The sequence below is a fragment of the Paroedura picta genome, chromosome 13, assembly GCF_049243985.1.
Source record: "Paroedura picta isolate Pp20150507F chromosome 13, Ppicta_v3.0, whole genome shotgun sequence".
Lineage (NCBI taxonomy): Eukaryota > Metazoa > Chordata > Lepidosauria > Squamata > Gekkonidae > Paroedura > Paroedura picta.
The window spans coordinates 46068800-46088868 of record NC_135381.1 but is presented as its reverse complement, the minus strand read 5'-3'; the positions used below and the strand labels follow the sequence as shown (position 1 = coordinate 46088868).

Here is a 20069-nt window from a genome sequence, read left to right as displayed (position 1 = left end):
CACACACACACACACACACACACACACACCAAAGTGACATATCCCTGCAAGTGATGTTACCCATACATTCCTGCTGGATGTGACTGGCATTAGGAAGGACCAGATCTGCTCTATGTAGGGCCTGTAGAACAACAGGGAAAGTGGTTTCCTCTGACCTAGTGGTATCAGCAGCCACCCGTTGAAGGGCCACAAAACCCCTGAGTTCCAGGGAGTCCTGGTTGGGAATCCCTGCTCAAGATTGTCGGGATGAAGGGTGGGAGAAGCTGACTGTAGTGGAGTTGTGAGGAAGTGAAGGAGAGTTTCTTCTAGTTTCTTCTCATACTGCTGACCAAGGGAAATTAACTCAAGTTGGTCTGAAGTAGCAGACGCATTATTTATTTATTTATTTTATTTATTATATATTTATATACCGCCCTCCCCGGAGGCTCAGGGCAGTTTACATTAAACTTATAAACAATACATGGAACAGTCTTCGTATACAATAATAACAGTGATTGTAACAGTATAATGTAACAGTATAACAATAATAAGAGCCTCTTGTGGCGCAGAGTGGTAAGGCAGCCGTCTGAAAGCTCTGCCCATGAGGCTGGGAGTTCAATCCCAGCAGCCGGCTCAAGGTTGACTCAACCTTCCATCCTTCCGAGGTCGGTAAAATGCTTGCTGGGGGGTAACCAGTAATGACTGGGGAAGGCACTGGCAAACCACCCCGTATTGAGTGCCATGAAAACGCTGGAGGGTGTCACCTCCCAAGGGTCAGACATGACTCGGTGCTTCCACAGGGGATACCTTTACCTTTCTAACAATAATATAACAGTACAACAATGCAACCGTGCAATGGCACAACAGGTCCAGAGCACTCTGGTGGAGTTCTGGGAGGAAGGGGGGAGAGCGGAGGCCCTTCATTCGTTGTTGGTTGTGCCTGGTCTCAACCAAATGCCTGGCGGAAGAGCTCCTTTTTGCTGGCCCTGCGGAACTGTTTAAGCTCCGTCAGGGCCCTGATCTCTTCTGGGAGCTCATTCCACCAGATGGGGGCCAGGACAGAGAATGCTCTGGCCCTGGTCTCGACCAGGCGGACTTCTTTAGGGTCAGGGACCATTAGCCGGTTGGTGGCGGTGGAGCGCAGAGCTCTTTTGGGGGCATAGGCAGGGAGGCGGTTCCTCAGGTACACTGGGCCCTGACTGCGAATGAAGGTAATTACCAGAAGCTTTAGTCTGATCCGGAATTCAACTGGCAGCCACTGCAGTTGGTGGAGAATGGGCCGGATGTGGGACCTCCACGGTGTTGCTGTGAGGATCCTGGCTGCTGCGTTTTGGACCAGCTGTAGTTTCCGGGTCAAGGCTAAGGGCAGGCCTGCGTAGAGCGAGTTACAGAAGTCCAGTCTAGAGGTGACCGTTGCATGGATCACTGTGGCTAGGTTTTCCGGGGCCAGGTAGGGCGCGCTAGTAGTTTGGCTTGGCTGAGATGGTAGAATGCCAGCCGCGTTACCTTTGTGATTTGGGCTTCCATTGTGAGGGAAGTGTCCAGAATCACGCCTAGATTCCTGGCAGAGTGAGCCGTAGAGAGCTGTACACCATTCAGGGCAGGCCGTCATGCTTCCTCGCATGGGCCCTTCTCCCTCTGGGTCAGGAGGACAGCTGGATGGATGGGTGTTTCCCATCTCTCCTTGAGGGAGGCAGTTCGTTTGAATATTTTGCCTTCCTGTGGGAAACGCCCCTCTGAAGCCAGTCTTCTTCCTGCCTCGCGAGGGAGCAGACGCGACTTTAGAGTCCCGTGCTGTTTCGAGTAAGGCAAGGACAGGCTTGGCCCTTTTTTGTGAAAAAGGAGCAAAGTTATTCTTCGACGCAGCTGCGGCCAATTTTCAGGCCGGCATCGACAAGCAGAGCTCCCTCGAGACTGCGCCGAATCGGGCAGCGAGGTTGAGCTCCGCGGCGGCGACCGCGTTTTCGGCTTGTGGCCGAGCAAAGTTCTTCTTCGGGGCATAGGAGCCCACGGCTGCAGCCGACTTTGGGCCGACATTGACGAGCAGAGCTCCCTCGAGTCTGCGCCGGATCGGGCAGCGAGGTTGAGCTCCGCGGCGGCAACCGCATGTTCGGCTCGTGGCCGAGCAAAGTTCTTATTAGGGTCATAGGATTCCATGGCTGCGGCCAATTTCGGGCCGACATGGACGAGTAGAGCTCCCTCGAGTCTGCGCCGGATCGGGCAGCGAGGTTGAGCTCCGTGGTGGTGACCGCGTGTTCGGCTCGTGGCCGGCGGCCATTTTGAAAAGCGGCCGAAACAGCGGCTGAGCGCCGGGAGGGCGCGTTTTCATCTGAAGATGAGGGCAGCCACCTAGAGAGCTCTCTGACTCCCAGTGGAGTGGTGGCTGGGCCGAGCGGGCCCGATCCGTCACCAAAGGGGGCAGGGGAGCAAGGACAGCGCTCCAAGTCTGCCAGGTCCGCTAAATGTACATGTGGCCCCCCCAAGCCGGCTGAACCAGCGGCAACGAGTGCGGGGCCAGACCAGGACATCTCCACTGCGGCCAGATGGCAACCAGACGCGGAGGCTTCCACGTCTTCAGCACAGACCAGCAGAAAAGCGACTGGTAACGGTGAGGCCAATCCTGGCCAGTTTGTTTTACCTCCAGAGTTGCTCACAATGGTCCAAAATGCTGTGCAGTCTGAAATAGCTAAGGTGTGTCAGCAAATGTTACCTTCTGTTGCAAGACCTTCATATTCAATGTCTAGGTCATCCTCTCCTGAATCTAGAGTTTCCAGGAGAAGTTGTTCACAGAGGAGATCTCCTAGGAGGCCTCGTACTAGGGCTCGCTGGCCTACCAAGGCAGCGCAGAAGAGGCCCCATTGTTCTCCACAGCAATCTCCTTCATCTGAGGAGGAATTGGAAGCAAGACAGAGGGACGAAGGTGAATTTATCACGAAGAGGAGGTGGAGCCGATACAGGTACCTCAGCAGACTGAACGTTTCTTTAATGCTGAGGATTTCCAATTTTTACTTAACAAGTCCATTTCTAATTTGGAACTCAAGCAGTCAGGTTCTGAGGAACCGCCAAGCAAACAAGCTAGGAAGTATTATGGACCGTGGGGCAGTGGTGAATTTTTCCCTAAGCCTGAGACAAATCTGAAGAATTTTCCCATGCCAGAGTCCTTTGAAAGGAAGATTCGAGCAGAATGGGAAAAGCCCTTAGTGTCTAAGCAATTTCCTTCATTTATTCGGAAAATGTATGCATTACCTGACTATGCTGAGTCCTTCCTGCAGGTGCCAGTCATAGATGGACCGGTGGCGGTGCTTCAGTCATCGGGCTTGGTCTCTGAGGATGGCGAGGGGCATCTAAAGGACATGATGGATCGCAAGTCAGAGACAGCTTTGCGTAAGGCACATGAAGCCATGGCAGAGGCAATCAGAGCGGCTACCACAGCATACCACAACAGCCAGGGCGTCCATGGCCTGGTGCAAGAAGTTGCTTACGTTAATTCCAGAGTCAGAAGGAAGATTGCAGGAAGGAACAAATAGGATTCTCAAGGCCTCAGTGTTTAATGCTGATGCCTCCTTAGATATAGTTGTGTTCGCAGCAAGAGCCATGGCATCTACTGCAGTGGCCAGGAGGCTCTTATGGCTAAAGGCTTGGCCAGCTGATGCCCATTCCAAGACCACGGTCGTGGCTTATCCCTTTTAGGGCGACAAATTAATTGGGGACTCACTGGACCGGGTTTTAATAGAAACCAGGGACAAGAAGAAGGCATTCCCACGGCGTATTCGCAGGAATGGGAAGTCCTTTCCACCTGCCTTCCGGAATCAAGGGTCAGGCCCCAGATTTAGACCGGAAGGCAGAAGAGGGTCCTGGGGCCAGTCAAGGCAGTCGTTCCACAGAGGGGCATTCAGTGCTCGAGGCAATAGGTTCCGGCAACAGAGATCGGATCGTGCAAATGGCGATAAGGGAAATCAAGCATGACTCGATGTCCTTACCAGTCGGGGGACGGTTAGCACAGTTTCATCAGCAATGGCTGAATCCCAGGATAGATGCATGGTCTCAAAGTTTCATAAAGACAGGATACCGAATAGAGTTTGTTCAACAACCCCCGGACAAGTTTTTTCCTTCCCCAATTTCCAAAGATCCAGAAAAAAGGGACCGCATGCTACAAGCCATAGAACATTTAATTCAGATAAGAGCGGTAGAACCTGTCCCACCCGGGGAACAGGGCCAGGAGGTTTACTCCCTTCTTTTTACGGTGCCAAAAAAGACGGAGGATTGGAGAGCAATTTTCAACTTAAAATTCGTGAACACCTTTATCCCTTTAAAAAAGTTCCGGATGGAAACGCTAAAATGCATTGCGGAGGCACTGCAAAGAGGGGGAGTTCATAACATCCTTGGATCTCAAGGAGGCCTATCTGCACGTCCCCATAGTGGCAGAGCACAGGCGCTTCTTGCGTTTTTGCGTAGGGGGGCGGCATTATCAGTACAGGGCTCTCCCATTCGAGCTCTCCACAGCTCCCCGGGTTTTCACGAAGTTAGTAGTGAATATGGTAGCCATATTGAGACAGGAGGGCATTCACATACACCCGTATCTCGACGACCTGTTGATCAGAGCTCCATCGCTTGAGTTAGCGAGCCAGTTCACAAACAAAGCAATTTCAGTTTTCAAACAGTTCGGTTTCATAGTCAACAGGGAAAAGAGTTCTCTAGTTACTTCACAGAGAATAGAACATCTGGGCATGGTGATAGACACAGTTCAATGTGCACTTTTCCTTCCTCAGAAGAAGATACTAAAAACTGTTCAGTTGATGGCCCAGGTGATCCAGGCAAGGCAGTCTTCCCTGTTACAGCTGGCAAAGATTCTAGGAGTGTTGTTGTCCAGCACGGAGGTCATCCAGTGGGGGCATGGCTCGAGCCAGGCCTCTTCAAAGGGCACTCAGACCTTTTCAGGAGCGGATATCGCGGAAAAAGGACGTGTCAGTGTCCCTAGATCGTCAAGTCAAGACAGATCTGTGTTGGTGGACTGTAAAGACCAACTTGAGCAAAGGCAAGAAGTTTCTACACGATCACGTTTACCAGGTATTCACTGATGCAAGTCTCTCTGGATGGGGGGCGATGTACAATGGTACGCCGGCTCAGGGAACGTGGTCGCCGAAGGAGACAACAGAGCAGATCAATCTTCTGGAGCTGCAAGCAATTCGATTGGCATTGCTAGCTTACTGCAGTCAGCTCAAGGGCAAGCACGTCCTAGTGCGTACGGACAATGTGGCCGCAAAGGCGTATGTCAATCACCAAGGTGGATCAAGGTCCGGGAAGCTGCAGAAGGAGGCCGATCTACTGATGCGCTGGGCGGAGGATCACTTAGCATCGATCCGAGCGAAGCACATTCAAGGTCTGGCGAACACACAGGCAGACTGGCTGAGCCGTCAAGAGATTCAGGAAGCAGAGTGGTCACTCAGCAGACACACTTTTCACCTTTTTTCTGTTCAGTGGGGCTGGCCGGTCATGGACCTGTTCGCAACAGTTCACAACTGTCAGGTAGACAGGTTTTGCAGCCGGTTTTGGCATCCACTGGCGGAGTTAACGGACGCGTTGACAGCTCTCTGGCCTCCGGGTCTCCTGTACGCATTTCCACCTCTCCCTGTCATTCCAAGGTTCCTGCGAAGAGTTCGAGAACTAAGGGCAGAGGTAATCCTTGTAGCACCATGGTGGCCCAGAAGGTGGTGGTTTTCGACGATAGTGCAGTTGGCCGTTCGACCGCATTTCACGATTCCAGTGTCTCCAGACCTGTTGTCCCAGGGACCTTGTCTCCATCCTCGTCCAGGATGGTGGAGCTTGACCGCGTGGAGGCTGAGCGGTCACCGTTGAGAGTGAAAGGCTATAGTGCTGCAGTCATGGACACCATATTAGCTTCCAGACGAGATTCTACCACGAGAATTTATGACTGTTCCTGGAAGGCGTTTGTCAGATGGTGTAGGAGGAAGGCTGTTTCTCCGTCCATGCCCAAAATTAGCAGCATTTTACAGTTTCTGCAGGATGGCAGAGCAGCGGGTCTCCGAACGCGTACCCTGCGCAGGCAGGTGGCGGCCCTGTCCACAGTGCTAGGGCTGCAAGGGGGGATCCCGTTATCTAAACACCCTCATGTGGTGCAATTCTTAAAAGGGGCATCCAGTCTAGAGTCACCTCCCAGGCACTTGTTCCCGACTTGGCATCTGGGGTTGGTGCTTTCTGCTTTGGCAAAGGAGCCCTTTGAACCCATCAAAACAGTGGGGTTGCAGTGGTTAAGCAGGAAAGCCATATTCTTAGTGGTGATCACCTCCGCCAGGAGGGTTTCCGAGCTGGCGGCCTTGTCAGTAGATAGGGAATTGTGCAGGTTCAAGAAGACCAGGGTCATTCTTAGACTGAACCCTTCATTCCGGCCTAAGGTAGATTCCTGGTTTCATATGTCCCAGGAGATTAATCTGCCCACCTTTTTTCCCAATCCGGTCACGGAGCAGGAGAGACAATGGCACATGCTAGATGTCAGGCGCGTTCTCAAGGTGTACATTAAGAGGACAGCAGAGGTCAGGAAGACGGACTCGCTGTTTGTCTGTCCGTCGGGGCAAAGGTGGGAGGTGCGTTGACCAAGGCAGTCATCAGTAAGCAGGTCAGATCCTGCATCGTGGAGGCTTATAGGGCTGCTGGGAAGGATGCCACAGGGCATCACGGCGCACTCACTGAGGAGTGCTGCGGCTTCATCGGCATTTGCTAAGAGCGCTTCAGTGGAAGAGGTTTGCAGAGCTGCAACCTGGGTTACTCCTTCAACTTTTGTCAGGCACTATAAAATCCAGGAAAGGGAGACAGAGCGGGCGGCATTTGGCCGGAGAGTTCTGTTGCATGTGATGGACCCAGTTGGACCCTCCCTGGGTTAGGGACTGCTCTTGTAAGTCCCATCCAGCTGTCCTCCTGACCCAGAGGGAGAACGACCACTGGGAGAGGGAGAAAGGGGTCCTTCTCCTCAGGGGTCAGGAGGACAGCTGGTCCCGCCCATAGGGTGGTCCATCACAGTCATATGTCTCTGAATCCTTGCATGTTCCAGTTTTCCTACAGCCGGGATGTAGACGTTGTTATGGGTTATGTTGTCTTCCATGTTGTTTGTGCAAGTTAATGCAGATTGCTTTGTAGAGCCAAGAAGGTGATGGCGAGCTGGGCGCTCCGGAAGTTTTCAACTGGCTTCAGAGGGGCGTTTCCCACGGGAAGGCAAAATATTCAAATGCACTGCCTCCCTCAAGGAGAGATGGGAAACACCCATCCATCCAGCTGTCCTCCTGACCCCTGAGGAGAAGGACCCCTTTCAGTATGTAGATCAGTGGTCGTTCCTACCCAGCCACAGGACCTCCGTCTTTGAAGGATTGAGCTTCAGGCGACTCTGCTTCAGCCATCTCGTCACTGCTTCCAGGCAGCTGGCTAATGCTTCTGGGCGGGAGTCAGGGCAGCCATCCATCAGGAGGAAGAGCTGGGCGTTATCGGCATATTGATGACAACCGAGCCCAAACCTCCGTACCAGTTGTGCGAGAGGGCACATAAAGATGTTAAATAGGATAGGAGAGAGGACCGCTCTCACCATTTTCACCATTTTGAATCCAATGGTGCCTTAAAGACCAAAGTTTTATCCATGGTACACATGAAAGCTTACACTCTGAATAAAACTTGGTTGGTCTTAAAGGTACCATTGGACTCAAAAGAAGAGAGAGAGTTTTCTCTCTTCCCTCCACTTTATGCTGCTCCGTCAGTCTCTTTGTGTTCATTATAATACTCTAGATTCTAGAAAGCATGGTTCCACATAGAAGAAGAGTTGGTTTTTATACCCCACTTTACACTACCTGAAAGAGTCTCAAAGTAGCTTCCCATCGCCTTCCCTTCCTCTCCCCACAGCAGTCACCTTGTGAGGGAGGGGAGGCTGGGAGACCTTTGACAGAACTGCTGCGTGAGAACAGCAATAGGACTGTGACTAGCCCAAGGTCACCCAGCTGGCTGCATGTGGAGGAGCATCCAACTCTCCAGATTGGAGGCTACAGCTCTTAACCATTACATCAAGCCATATATTTGTAAGGCTCCCCAGGACTGCTTTCTTTGCAGGAATAATAGCTGATGTTGCATTTACACATGTGGCAACTAGAGACCAATCATGAACTGATTATTTTTCATTGGTCGAGAATGGAGTTCTGTTCACTGTTCCTTCTAAACATTTTGAAGAGTAACGCCCCTCCTTTCATCCCAGGTAGGTGAGATCCTCGACAGCCTTTTCCCTGAGGATGGCTGCAGTAGCCCTCCTGCCCTTGAACTAGGGGCTCTGCATCCTCCCTTTCCTTCCTTTTGTAAATAGATGTGGCAGGTTCTTACTGGATGAGGACCAGCTCTCAGGATCTGCATTTCTGAAGGGGAGATAAGAATAAATGTCAAGCCAGCCCTTCCTAACCAGTTTTCCTTCAGCCGGCACTGAGATTTAAGGAATGAAATCCTCGTAAGACCTTCCTGGTTCTTCTGCTGTCATTTCCCAGATTAATAACATTGGAAAGGAGTTCAGTTCTCAGAACAGCCGTTCTAAAAAAGAGGAGAAGTTCACATAGGCCCATGATTGAGTGAATTATCAAGCTGTTCTGTACGAATTTTGTGCTTCGTCTAGATTTCTGACCCTGTAATGGAAGAATTCCTGAGTTAGCCCTACAAAAAAAAAGGGGGGGAGGGGGAGATTAGCTAAACTGTTTTTTGGCACAGGCTGCTGTTTCTGGCCTGCATCTTTGCATCCTCTCGTGTGGCTTTTTCTTTTTCTCTTGGCTCTCTGCTGCTTGCTTAATCTTTCCCAGACGCCTTTAAAAGCAGAACTGTTGGGGATTTTTTAAAGAAAATACTGTTTGGGGTTAGAAAACAGAATTGAGGGGAGTAATGCAGGTGGAGCAATTAGAGCAGTTCCTCAGTGGAACAGGCTTCCTTTGGAGGTGGTGGGTTCCCCTTTTTAGAAGTTTTCAAGCAGAAGCTAGGTAGGCACTTAACTGAAATGCTGATTCTGTGAATTTAGGCAGATGGTGAGTGGGTGAGCAGAAGGGATTGTGTCTTAGCTTGGTTCTTGTGGCCCTTTCTTGCATGCCCAGGGAAGTGCCAGTTGTCCCCATGCCAGTTGGGATGGGGAGCCGTATTTCTTCCAGGCCAAACTGGCCAGGGATTTAGGGGGGGGAGTGGCATCATCTGGGCATGGAATTCGGCTCACTGTGGTTGGGCAAATAGTTGTGAGTTCCCTGCATTCTGCAGGGGGTTGGACTAGATGACCCTGGAAGTCCCTTCCAGCTCTATGATTCTAAAACTATGAGCCTTTGACTTTCCTTCCTGACACAGTTGTTGACTGGGAACTCAGCTGTGGGTTTCATTCATGGCCATGCTTTTGCGCCAAAATGGACAAAGGAAAATGATGGCGCCAAGAGGGATACAGTTTAATCGACGGCTCTGGGTGCTTCAGATCCACATAGGAGAGAAGGGATCTTTCTGTGCTTAGTGGTGGGTGCCAGGCAGAGGTGGCAGAAGCCTCTTTTCCTGTAAGCCTTACTAAGGCAGTGGGTGTACTTGACATTTTGAGCGAGGGTGGGGGTGCCACAGGGGCCATGGAGGTCCTGAGCCAAGCCTCAGCCCATGACAGAGGCAGCTGCTTCCGAATGAGTGCTCTCTGCAGAGGACGCCTCCTGAGCTCATTGGCAGCACCTTCTCCATCCAGGAGGGCGGCTCTTCTTTTTGGGAAAAGACTATCTTTGTTTTCATTTTCCAAAGAAAGGAGAAGGCTTTGCTCCCTCTGTGGTCACAAGAAGAGGTTTCCAAGCCAAGAGACTGAGAGCCAAATTGCACAATAATTTTGTTCAATAGATGATGCTTGGTTTCCAAAACCCAGCTTGTTTTCTCTGTCGCCACACATCACTCAGCTGAGAGTGAGCATTTTTTCCAGCATGAAGTGCTGCTTAGGGAGGTGGAGGGGCTCCTCTTGCGCACACACCAAACTCTCAGACACTGAAGCAACCCAAACACACCCTATGATCTTTAAAATGACAGTCCTGCAGCTGAAGTGGGATGGCAGGAAAAACAATCTGGGTTTGGAATATCCAGTCATCTCAAGAACAGTGCCGTGTATTTTGGCCCTTAGGAACATCTGCCTGTTGTAGCCAGGGATGTACAGCTGTGATGCTTCTGCTCAGGGCAAGGGTCATGCTTTGCTAGTCAGCTGGTTGGGAGTAACCTCCCCCCCCCCAAAAAAAAACTATCCCTGTCAAGATCCTTCAGATTTTATCCCCCAAACACAAGAAGCACATAAATGCTGGGAAACACATTGGTGAGGATCACTGGAGTAATCTGCGTATTGCCTGCCTCCATTCTGGCAAGTTTTTGCTTCATATATGTGGGTGTAAAATAGCTTGATAAGAGTGCCTTCATCAGCTGATCTGCACAGTGGGTGTGTCCCTCTTAATAATAACCATAATAAATAATAATAAGCCATAATAAACAGGAATGGCTATTTAAAAAGAAAAGAAAAGACTTCTTTCTGTAACTCTCCATTTTGGTTTGTGAATCATTCTCCAAAGGCAGTTCCTGAGGATTGTAACTTACTTTTAAGCGGACAAGCAGAGAAAAGCTCGTTCAAAAGAGGAAAGCGGTTTTGACGGAGTTTCTGCCAAAAGTACAAATAAATTTACACAGAGGCCAGCAAGGATCTCACTAGATTAAAATTATCAAAAGCCTGAGAGAAGGATTGCTGGCGGAGATACACATTCTGAATTCCTGCAGTGTGGTGTCAGTTTATTAGTCGACTATCTAGTCAACCTATAAGAGCCTCTTGTGGCGCAGAGTGGTAAGGCAGCCATCTGAAAGCTTTGCCCATGAGGCTGGGAGTTCAATCCCAGCAGCCGGCTCAAGGTTGACTCAGCCTTCCATCCTTCCGAGGTCGGTAAAATGAGTACCCAGCTTGCTGGGGGGTAAATGGTAATGACTGGGGAAGGCACTGGCAAACCACCCCGTATTGAGTCTGCCATGAAAACGCTGGAGGGCGTCACCCCAAGGGTCAGACATGACTCGGTGCTTGCACAGGGGATACCTTTACCTTTACTTATCTAGTCAACCAAATGTTGGAGTCACCAGAATAGGGACAGATTCAGGTGGGTCACCCTGTTTGTCTAAAACAGTAGGACAAAGTGTGAGTCCAGCAGCACCTCTTTAGACCCACTAAGTTTTATTCTGGGGATAAACTTCCAAGTGTATGCATTCTTCTTCAGATAGATTCAGGTGGGCAGCCGTGTTGGTCTGAAGCAACACAGAAAAGTCTGAGTCCAGGGGCACACAAACTTTGTTCAGAATAAGGATAGTACTTGAATTTTGACGTAAAGTAGATCAATGGAAAAAAACCTGGAAAATATGTTGCATTAACCTCTGCTGTCCACAATGAACTCAAGGCTTGATTTCAAGCATATGTGGTTAAAGAAGATGATGTAATTGGATGGGAGATATTTTGCAATGGCCAACAAGGATTTCTCAGTCCTGTGGGATGTTGTCAAGATCGGCTGCCTAGGGAGGTGGTGAGCCCCCCCTCACTGGCAGTCTTTAAGCAGTGGCCTATCAGAGACTTCTCATGGATGCTTTAAGTTGATCCTGCATTGAGAAGGTGGTGGGACGGACTAGATAGCTTCTATGAACCCTTCCAATTCTATGATTCTGTGTGCCTTATCCCATCTCATGGGAGAAAGTGGTTCGGTTAATAGAGAATTTGCATAAAAAAAACTGTTGTTTGTCAGCACCAAGTTTATAACAGAAGAAAGAACCTCCCCTAGACTATAATAAACAATTTCACAATAAATATAACTAAAAATGTCTTTTTTTTTAATAGAACAACCAAAACGGCCTCCAGATCAAAACCATTTTCAAGCGAGTTTTCATCAGTGGTTGTTTTTCTAAAATATAAAAGCATACAATTAGTACAACCTTGTCAATCAAAGACTGCAGCTTTAATTGGTATAGGTGTGGCTGTGTTCCAGTGGGAACAGTCTTTCGACTAAACTTCCCTGTACCTGTGAGCCAAAGGCCATATATATATTATTTAAATTCTGCCAAGAAGAATTGGTAAGAGGTTATTACTAAGGATGAATATTTTCAAATAGCAATAGATTTATAAATTTTAAAACAGTGTTATTTTATTTTAGATCCTATTGAAGGACTTTACTAGCAAACATTAAGTTGGTAAGACTTGGCCCTTTAGTATAATTTTTATTATAATAGCCAAAAAGCTTACTTTTGATTTATATTTATACTAGGAAAAAAGCCCATTGTATAAAAAATACAATGGGCACTAGAAGGCGGGGGTAGAGGGCCACCGGGCAGGGAGCCCCCGGCTGCCGGGGATTCCTTTGCTGGTGGCCGGGCTGCGCTGTGCGCGGCTCACAGTTGCTTTGCGCCTGCCGATTGGTCCCTCCGATAGTCTGTCCGGAGGAAGGGGCCAATCGGCACCCTTCCTCATCCCGGACACATCCCGCCTCCCAAGCCCTTACCCTTTTATTTAGACCGCGGCACCCGCGGCGCCGCAGGCTGTGTTAAGATATGGAGGATACTTAAAGAAACAATGATTGTTTCTTTAATCTCCTATGACAATTATAGGAGGTATGCATTGTTTGAGACTGGAATAACGACTGTGTTAAGATAAATATGTTCTCTTCCGTTCTGAAAAAATGGTTGACAAGGTTGTACTAATTGTATGCTTTTATATTTTAGAAAAACAACCACTGATGAAAACTTACTTGAAAACGGTTTTAATCTGGAGGCCATTTTGGTTGTTCTATTAAAAGAAGAGATTAGACAAGTTTTGTTAGATTCATTGTGAAATTGTTTATTATAGCCTAGGATAGGTTCTTTCTTCTGTTATACTCATTTTGAACCGTCCTTTTTTTCATGGAGCACCAGGTTTATGACGCTGTCTAGATTTCTGGAGGACTTGAATCTCTTCTAATTGATAAGTATTTGTTGCAGACAGGCACCTACACAAGAGTACTTGGAGGCTGCATGCTAACAGCAACAAAAAGACACGCTGAAAAAAGAGAAATGAAATATCACAAAAATGTTTTTAAAAGACACTGAAAAGAAGCCGGAATGGAGGAAGAAACTAAGTTGATCAGAAACTGAGAGAGCTGGAACAAAAAGAGAAAACCATAGAAGTACTAGCTGTATATTGTTATTGAATCTTTTTTCAAAGGAACACGTGTACTCCATTTTCTAACTTGTATTTCTAACTTTATTCTTCATTGCATTTTATCAACTAAGTTTCATATTGTGCCATCAGTTAAACCATGTTGAAAGAATATTCACTGAAATTTACTTATAATTTTATTGTAGTTTTATTTGTCATTCAATTCTGGAAGTTTCATGTTCTGAAGTTCCATCTTTGCTGGAGTGACTGGCTGCTTTGCCATGTAAAAATAGTCCTGATGCAGCTGGGGTAAACGTCCAGCTTGGTGTAATGGTTAAGAAAGGTGGCTCCTAATCTGGCAAGCTGGGTTTGATTCCCCACTGCTCCACATGCAGCCAGCTGGGTGACCTTGGACTCATCCCAGCCTTGATGGTGCTGTTCCCACAGAGCAGTAATGTCCGGGCTCTCTCAGCCTCACCTACCTCACAGGGTAGAGGAAGTGAAAGCGAGTGTGAGATCTTGGAGACTCCTGTCGGTAGTAAAAAGCAGGGTATAAAACTCAACAACAACAACAACAAGCCTTTAATAGCATATAATAGTACAATATAAGAAGAGAAAGTGCAAAAGGATCCACTGCCAGTGAAAACAAAGGCAGAAATTATGCTTTACAGTAGGACAAAATACATTCACAATCTCTCATGGCAAGATATAAAAACTTTGCAACTGGTTCAATTATATCAGGGTTTTGGGATGTCAAAAGAAACTGAATTTTACGTACATCCGAATGCAGTTCTCTTTTACACTGCAGTGAGTTAAGAAATTTAGCTCGGATCGAGGAATAAAATGGACAATGGAAGAAAACCCAGAATGGGTCAGAAAAATGAAAAGCATGCTGGATGGGAGATAAGCTTCTAGGTAACACTGTGTGTGAACAAGACCTTGGGGTACTTGTAGATTGTAAACTAAACATGAGCAGGCAGTGTGATGCAGCGGTAAAAGAGGCGAATGCCATTTTGGGCTGTATCAACAGGGGCATCACATCAAAATCACAAGATGTCATAGTCCCGTTGTATACGGCACTGGTCAGACCACACCTGGAGTACTGTGTGCAGTTCTGGAGGTTTCACTTCTAGAAGGACGTAGATAAAATTGAAAGGGTACAGAGGAGAACGACGAGGATGATCTGGGTTCAGGGGACCAAGCCTTTTGAAGACAGGTTGAGGGTCTTGGGAATGTTCAGCCTGGAGAAAAGGAGGTTGAGAGGGGACATAATAGCCCTCTTTAAGTGTTTGAAAGGTTGTCATTTGGAGGAGGGCAGGATGCTGTTCCCATTGGCTGCAGAGGAAAGGACACGCAGTAATGGGTTTAAACTCCAAGTACAACGATGTAGGCTAGATATCAGGAAAACAATTTTCACAGTCAGAGTAGTTCAGCAGTAGAATAGGCTGCCTAAGGAGGTGGTGAGCTCCCACTCACTGGCAGTCTTTAAGCAAAGGTTGGATACACACTTTTCTTGGATGCTTTAGAATGCTTTGAGCTGATCCTGCGTTGAGCAGGGGGTTGGACTAGATGACCTGTATGGCCCCTTCCAACTCTGATTCTATGATTCTATGAAAATGTGTGTAATTGATTCTATACAGCATTGTCCACATGGGCACAACCTAGCTGAATACGGGATCTGTTGAAATCTCCCATATAGAACAGCAGAAGGTAGAGCATTAGTTCTAGCTAACATGAATGCTCTACACTGTTGTGGGATGATTAGATGGTAGAAGTACGCAGCTAGGGGCTGAGAGCTTGGTGAGATCCCCAAGCTCAATGGCGAGCAAACGTTTCTAGCTTTACTGCTAAGTTCCTGCAGTTCTATGTCTAACAGTCTGCGTTTAATTGAATTAAATGCAGTCTTTTCAGATATCAGATGCAAGGAGTCTAAAGAGATTCCTATAGATTTAATTTTTTCCTCAATGTGTTCTAACCAAGTAGATGACTCATGTTCAGATAGCATAAAGGAAATTAGACTATTGGGGTCAGATCTAAAATGAATGCGAAGCCAGAACTTGATTGTTAACAACCATGCTCTGGTTTCCAATAGTCTTTGGCTGGTTTCTAGACATAGGACTGCGTAAGAGACACAGTTCGGTGTCCCAAGGATTTTACAAAGGAAGACAGATTGGAGACTTTCGACGGCTTGGTTAAAAGCGTTGATCCAAATAGGGATGCCATAGAGCAGTTGGGCACTTAGTTTCCCATTGAATACTTTGAGGGCTGCTGGCACGTACTGGTTACCACTGGTGTAGAAGAAAAGTGTAATTGCCAGGGAACTAGTTTTTGCAGATGTGATTGCATATTTCCTCTGTGTAGCCCAATTTGCATTATGGTGAAAAAAATATTCCCAAGTATATGAAGCTTTTAACTTGTTCAATGTTGTTACCTCTTACATTCCATTTAAGAGGCTTCCAAGGCTTTCCCAAAACCACAATTTTTGACTTCTCAAAGTTCAGAGCAAGTTTGTTTATTTCACAGAAGTCCAGGATAAAACTCAATTCTTCTTCAATCTGGTTTCTTGTTTTGACTCAGGTTAAGAAGAAGCATGTTTACGTGGACAAAGTGGAGAAGATGCAGCAGGCGTTGGCTCAGCTGCAGGCTGCCTGTGAAAAACGAGAACAGCTAGAGCACCGGCTCAGAACACGACTGGAGAGGGAGCTGGAATCCCTCCGGATGCAGCAGGTACAGGGGACTGAGCCAAGCTGTTTCCGTTTTAAAAAGGCTGATCCCGGGGAAACCAGGCACAGGGGCAAAGGGTCCATGGGCTTGTTGAGTATTTTCTTCTATCATTGCCTTTGCTGTGAAGCAGCTTCAGTGTGTGTTCCTGCCAGCCTCTTACCTAATCTGGTGGGTCTGCTTTCAGTTCATGATGAGATGGACATAGGGCGTTTTAAGTGGGAGGCTGAGACCATCTTGGGGTATGATGGAGTTATCCAACCAACTGCTTTGCCCTTTGATAAGGCCAGCATCTGCCTGAATGCACCACAGTTCAACTTACAGGAAGGATCGTAGCCACACAGGGCAAGTCTGTGCATCTCTGTGGGCATTGTGCATTGGTGAAACTGGGAAACTCAGCAGATAGTTCTAAAACTGCCCTGGTTCCCTCAAAAAATGGTTGCGTAGTGTTTGATCAAGAAATTATAGAACTCTCTTCCATGGATGAGCAATTTGAGACCCCAGGGGCACATTTGACTAACCCTTCAAGGAAACTTGATTGACTAGAACCAGTGGACGCTACACAAAGTTTAGATATTTTATCATGGAACATCGCAGGATGGTTCAGCAAAAGTAGGGACCCCGATGTTGTCTCCTTCTTGCAGAATTATGATATAACTAGTTTTAAAGCCCATTTTATCTTCAAATAAAATGGGCGCTGGGGGGGGAAGGTAGGGTTGCGGGAAAGGTACCTTTTAGACGGCTGGGCAGTCCAGGAGGCTGTTCTGGCATCGGGGCGATGGCGGCGATCCATGGGTGGCGCAGTGGCGGCAGGCCTGGCGCGGCGGGATGCGGTAAGACCGCCACTGTGGCGGGCTCCACTGCCACTGGCAGCTATCTTCAGGCTGGGAGAAGGCGGCGGGGCCCCCCCCCACTCCGAGGAAGCTGAAGCCTTCTCCCGGCCGCTGGAGCAGCCTGGGCGCGTCTGGGACGAAGCAAGGGCGCTCCAGCGGGCGGTAGAAGGCGGGGCCGCCCCCGTCGGCGAGGGTGCGGAATCTTTCTAGCGGTGGCGGCCTGACGCGGCGGGGGCAGCGAGGGAGCGGAATCCTTCTTGCGGTGGCGGCCTGACGCGGCGGAGGCGGCGAGGGAGCGGAATGGGAGCCCCCGGCAGCTGCGCTCCGCGGGACTGCCGGGGGTTCCCTCGGGCGGCGGCCTGATGCGGCAAGGCTCCCTCGGACTGCGAGCTTACGCGGCGAGAGGCGCTTCATGCCTCTCACCGCGTCAGGCCAGGAGTTGCTGGGGCTGGGTATCAGAGGGACCAATCTGCAGGCGCAAAGCGCCTGCTGATTGGTCCCTCCGATTGTCTGTCCTGAGGAAGGGTCCAATCCAGACCCTTCCTCATCCCAGACACATCCCGCCCCAGAACGCCTTACAGTGTACAGATTTTACTTCAAGAAACATGGGCCATTACAGAAATTCAGCTTCAGGTTTACCAAAGTTTCAACCTAAAGGCGTTACCTCCCAACAAGAAAGGTAGAAATCGAATAGGACTTTGCATCCTGGTGAAATCAAATATTAGATCTAGGGTTATGCTAATTGACTCATGTCCTCCTCTAGCTAATGCAGTCTTAATTTTAGCAAAGCCAAAGCTAGTTTTAGTTAATATTTACATTCCACCTCTATCAGAGATGGAATCTGGATTGTGTAAATTGGGAGGTAAGTAACTATATTACTTCCCTAAAATCCGAACATCTTGAGGCCAAAATAATTCTAATGGGTGATTTCAACGCCAGAATAGGGATAAATAGTAATATTTTAAATCCCCACTCTACATGTACCCAAGAAAAGATCTTTATTGATGCTAAATCTAACACTGCTTTTAAGTATTTTTCCAAATTGTGTAATGAGTTAGAGCTAAAAATACTTAATGGCTCAAGAAACTACCCAAACGCTAACAAATTCACATATATATCTGCTAGGGGAAACAGTGTTATTGATTATTGTTGTGTGTCTCCAGAGTCAATCTTGTCAAGGACTTTGCCATCAAATGTCGCACTGAAAGCGATCACATGCCACTATCTCTATCAATTCAAATTGAAATTATAGAGCCTCTCCTTGTTAACGACCCTTTGCCTGACACCGCCCTATTATTTAGGAAGATTAACTGGACAACATCAATTGCTCATCTCGTGGAAGAACTCCTAGAGTCTCCAAAATTAATTGCCCTTAGGGAAAACCTTATCTCTGCAGAGTCTATTCAATCTGCCTTATATACCTATGATGAATTAATGGAATCTCTTTATTCCTTAGCTAAACCTGTGAAGGTTATAACCAAAATAACCACCTAGTTTGATAAGGATTGTCTAGCTAAGAAGAAAGAATTACGCAATCTTTTCAAAACTTTCTTAAAATCCAGTCACCAAATGGACCAAGATTCCTACATCAAAACTAAAAAGGAATATGAGCTACTGGTCAGATCCAAAAACTCAATCTTTTACAAAAAGAATTGGGAAGACTTAAACAAAGCTTTAAAATCGCCTAATAACCGGATTTTCTGGAAGGTAGTTACCAATGCCCTATATAATACAAACAGTCCATTTCTCTAAGCTGCTTTCGAGTCCAACTCTGTTGGAGTCAACTAGTCCCAGCAGAGTACAGTCCCCTTTGCCTCATTGGATAAAGGTTCATCCAGGTGATATCAGTAATCTGAATAAGTCCCTTTCTTCCTGTAAATCGCCAGGCCCAGATGGAATCACTCCAGAAATGTTTATTCATTTTTCCGAGTGGTGGGCACATCCATTGGCAAACCTATTCACTCTAATTAATACTACTTGTCATATCCCCGAAGCTTGGCTAAGCTCTATTATCTTGCCCATTTTTAAAAAGGGTAACATCAGTATGCCAGGTAACTATCGCCCTATTAGTCTACTATCTGTTATAAGCAAACTGTATTCAAAATACCTAGCCAACATTCTTTCTAATTGGATCCACGACAATAACATACTAGGACCAGAACAAATAGGATTTAGGAAAGGCAGCACCACACTTGACCACTGCGCTGTCTTATCCACTCTAATTAAGAAATACTTAAGTCGCAAGAGAGGGAAATTGGTTACAGCATTTATTGACCTTAAGTCAGCCTTTGATTCGATCCCGAGAGAAAAACTGTGGCAAAAATTGGCGGATTTAAACGTCGAGGACCACCTATTACTTTTATTAAAACAACTACATTGTAATAATTTCTGCCAAGTAAAGTACTCAAAAGAGGGGAATCTAACTGATAAAATACCCATTAATATGGGAGTGAAGCAGGGATGCATTCTTGCTCCTCATTTATTTAATCTTTTTCTTAGCGATCTCCCTGCTCTTTTGGGGAGAACCAATGGTCACCCCCCCCCCCTCGGTAGGTAATAGATCTACACCTCTGTTACTATACACGGATGATACAATCATCCTTTCAAGAACCCGAATAGGCCTAACAAGATATCTTAGAACTTTTATAGATTACTGTACCGAAAACCATCTCACGATTAATTTTGAGAAAACTAAGATTTTTGCCAAAGCTAGACATAAATACCAGTGGAAGGTGAGAGGCAATCAAATAGAGCAAGTATATCATTTTAAATATCTTGGTATGAATTTTAGCTATAACAATAAGTGGACCTACCATATAGAGAAGGTTGTCAAATCCTCTAAGGGGCAACTGGCTTTACTGGCAAAATGTTTCCACCAGATGGGTAATAGGAATTTCTCGGCCACAATGAAAATCTATGCAGCTAAAATAATATCCCAACTGCTTTTTGGAAGCCCAATTTGGATCGGTGTTGAAAGTTGAAAAATGTCAATCTACCTTTTTAAGGCAATTGTTGGATGTACCAAATTGTGTCACAAACCATACACTCTTAGCGGAGCTTGATCAACAGACCCTAGAAACCAGAGCCTGGCTTTGTACATTCAAATACTGGTTAAAAATCCACTTCCATTCTTTTCCACTATCTCTACTTTCTAACACTTTAGGATATCCCTATTTTATTAAGGGCTTTTCATAAACTTCGTTGCTTAGGATTAGATCTATCTACTCTAGTTAATTATGACGAGAGCACAGTCTAGAAGCTGATCACTAAAAGACTAGAAGACCAGGATATTCAGATAATAGGCACATCAACCCACAGGATCTGTTCACCAGGCCATTGGAACATTCCCTGGTCATATAAAT

General features: G+C 47.2%; 1 protein-coding gene across 3 annotated transcripts in view; it reads left to right on the top strand.

The window, feature by feature from the left end:
- AMOT (angiomotin) overlaps positions 1-20069 on the top strand; it is a 77390-nt gene that overhangs the window by 46156 nt on the left and 11165 nt on the right. For all 3 annotated transcript variants that reach the window (XM_077308816.1, XM_077308817.1, XM_077308818.1), the window contains exon 8: positions 15731-15880. In XM_077308816.1, the coding sequence (XP_077164931.1) occupies positions 15731-15880 (150 nt within the window). The remainder of the gene's footprint in view (positions 1-15730; positions 15881-20069) is intronic.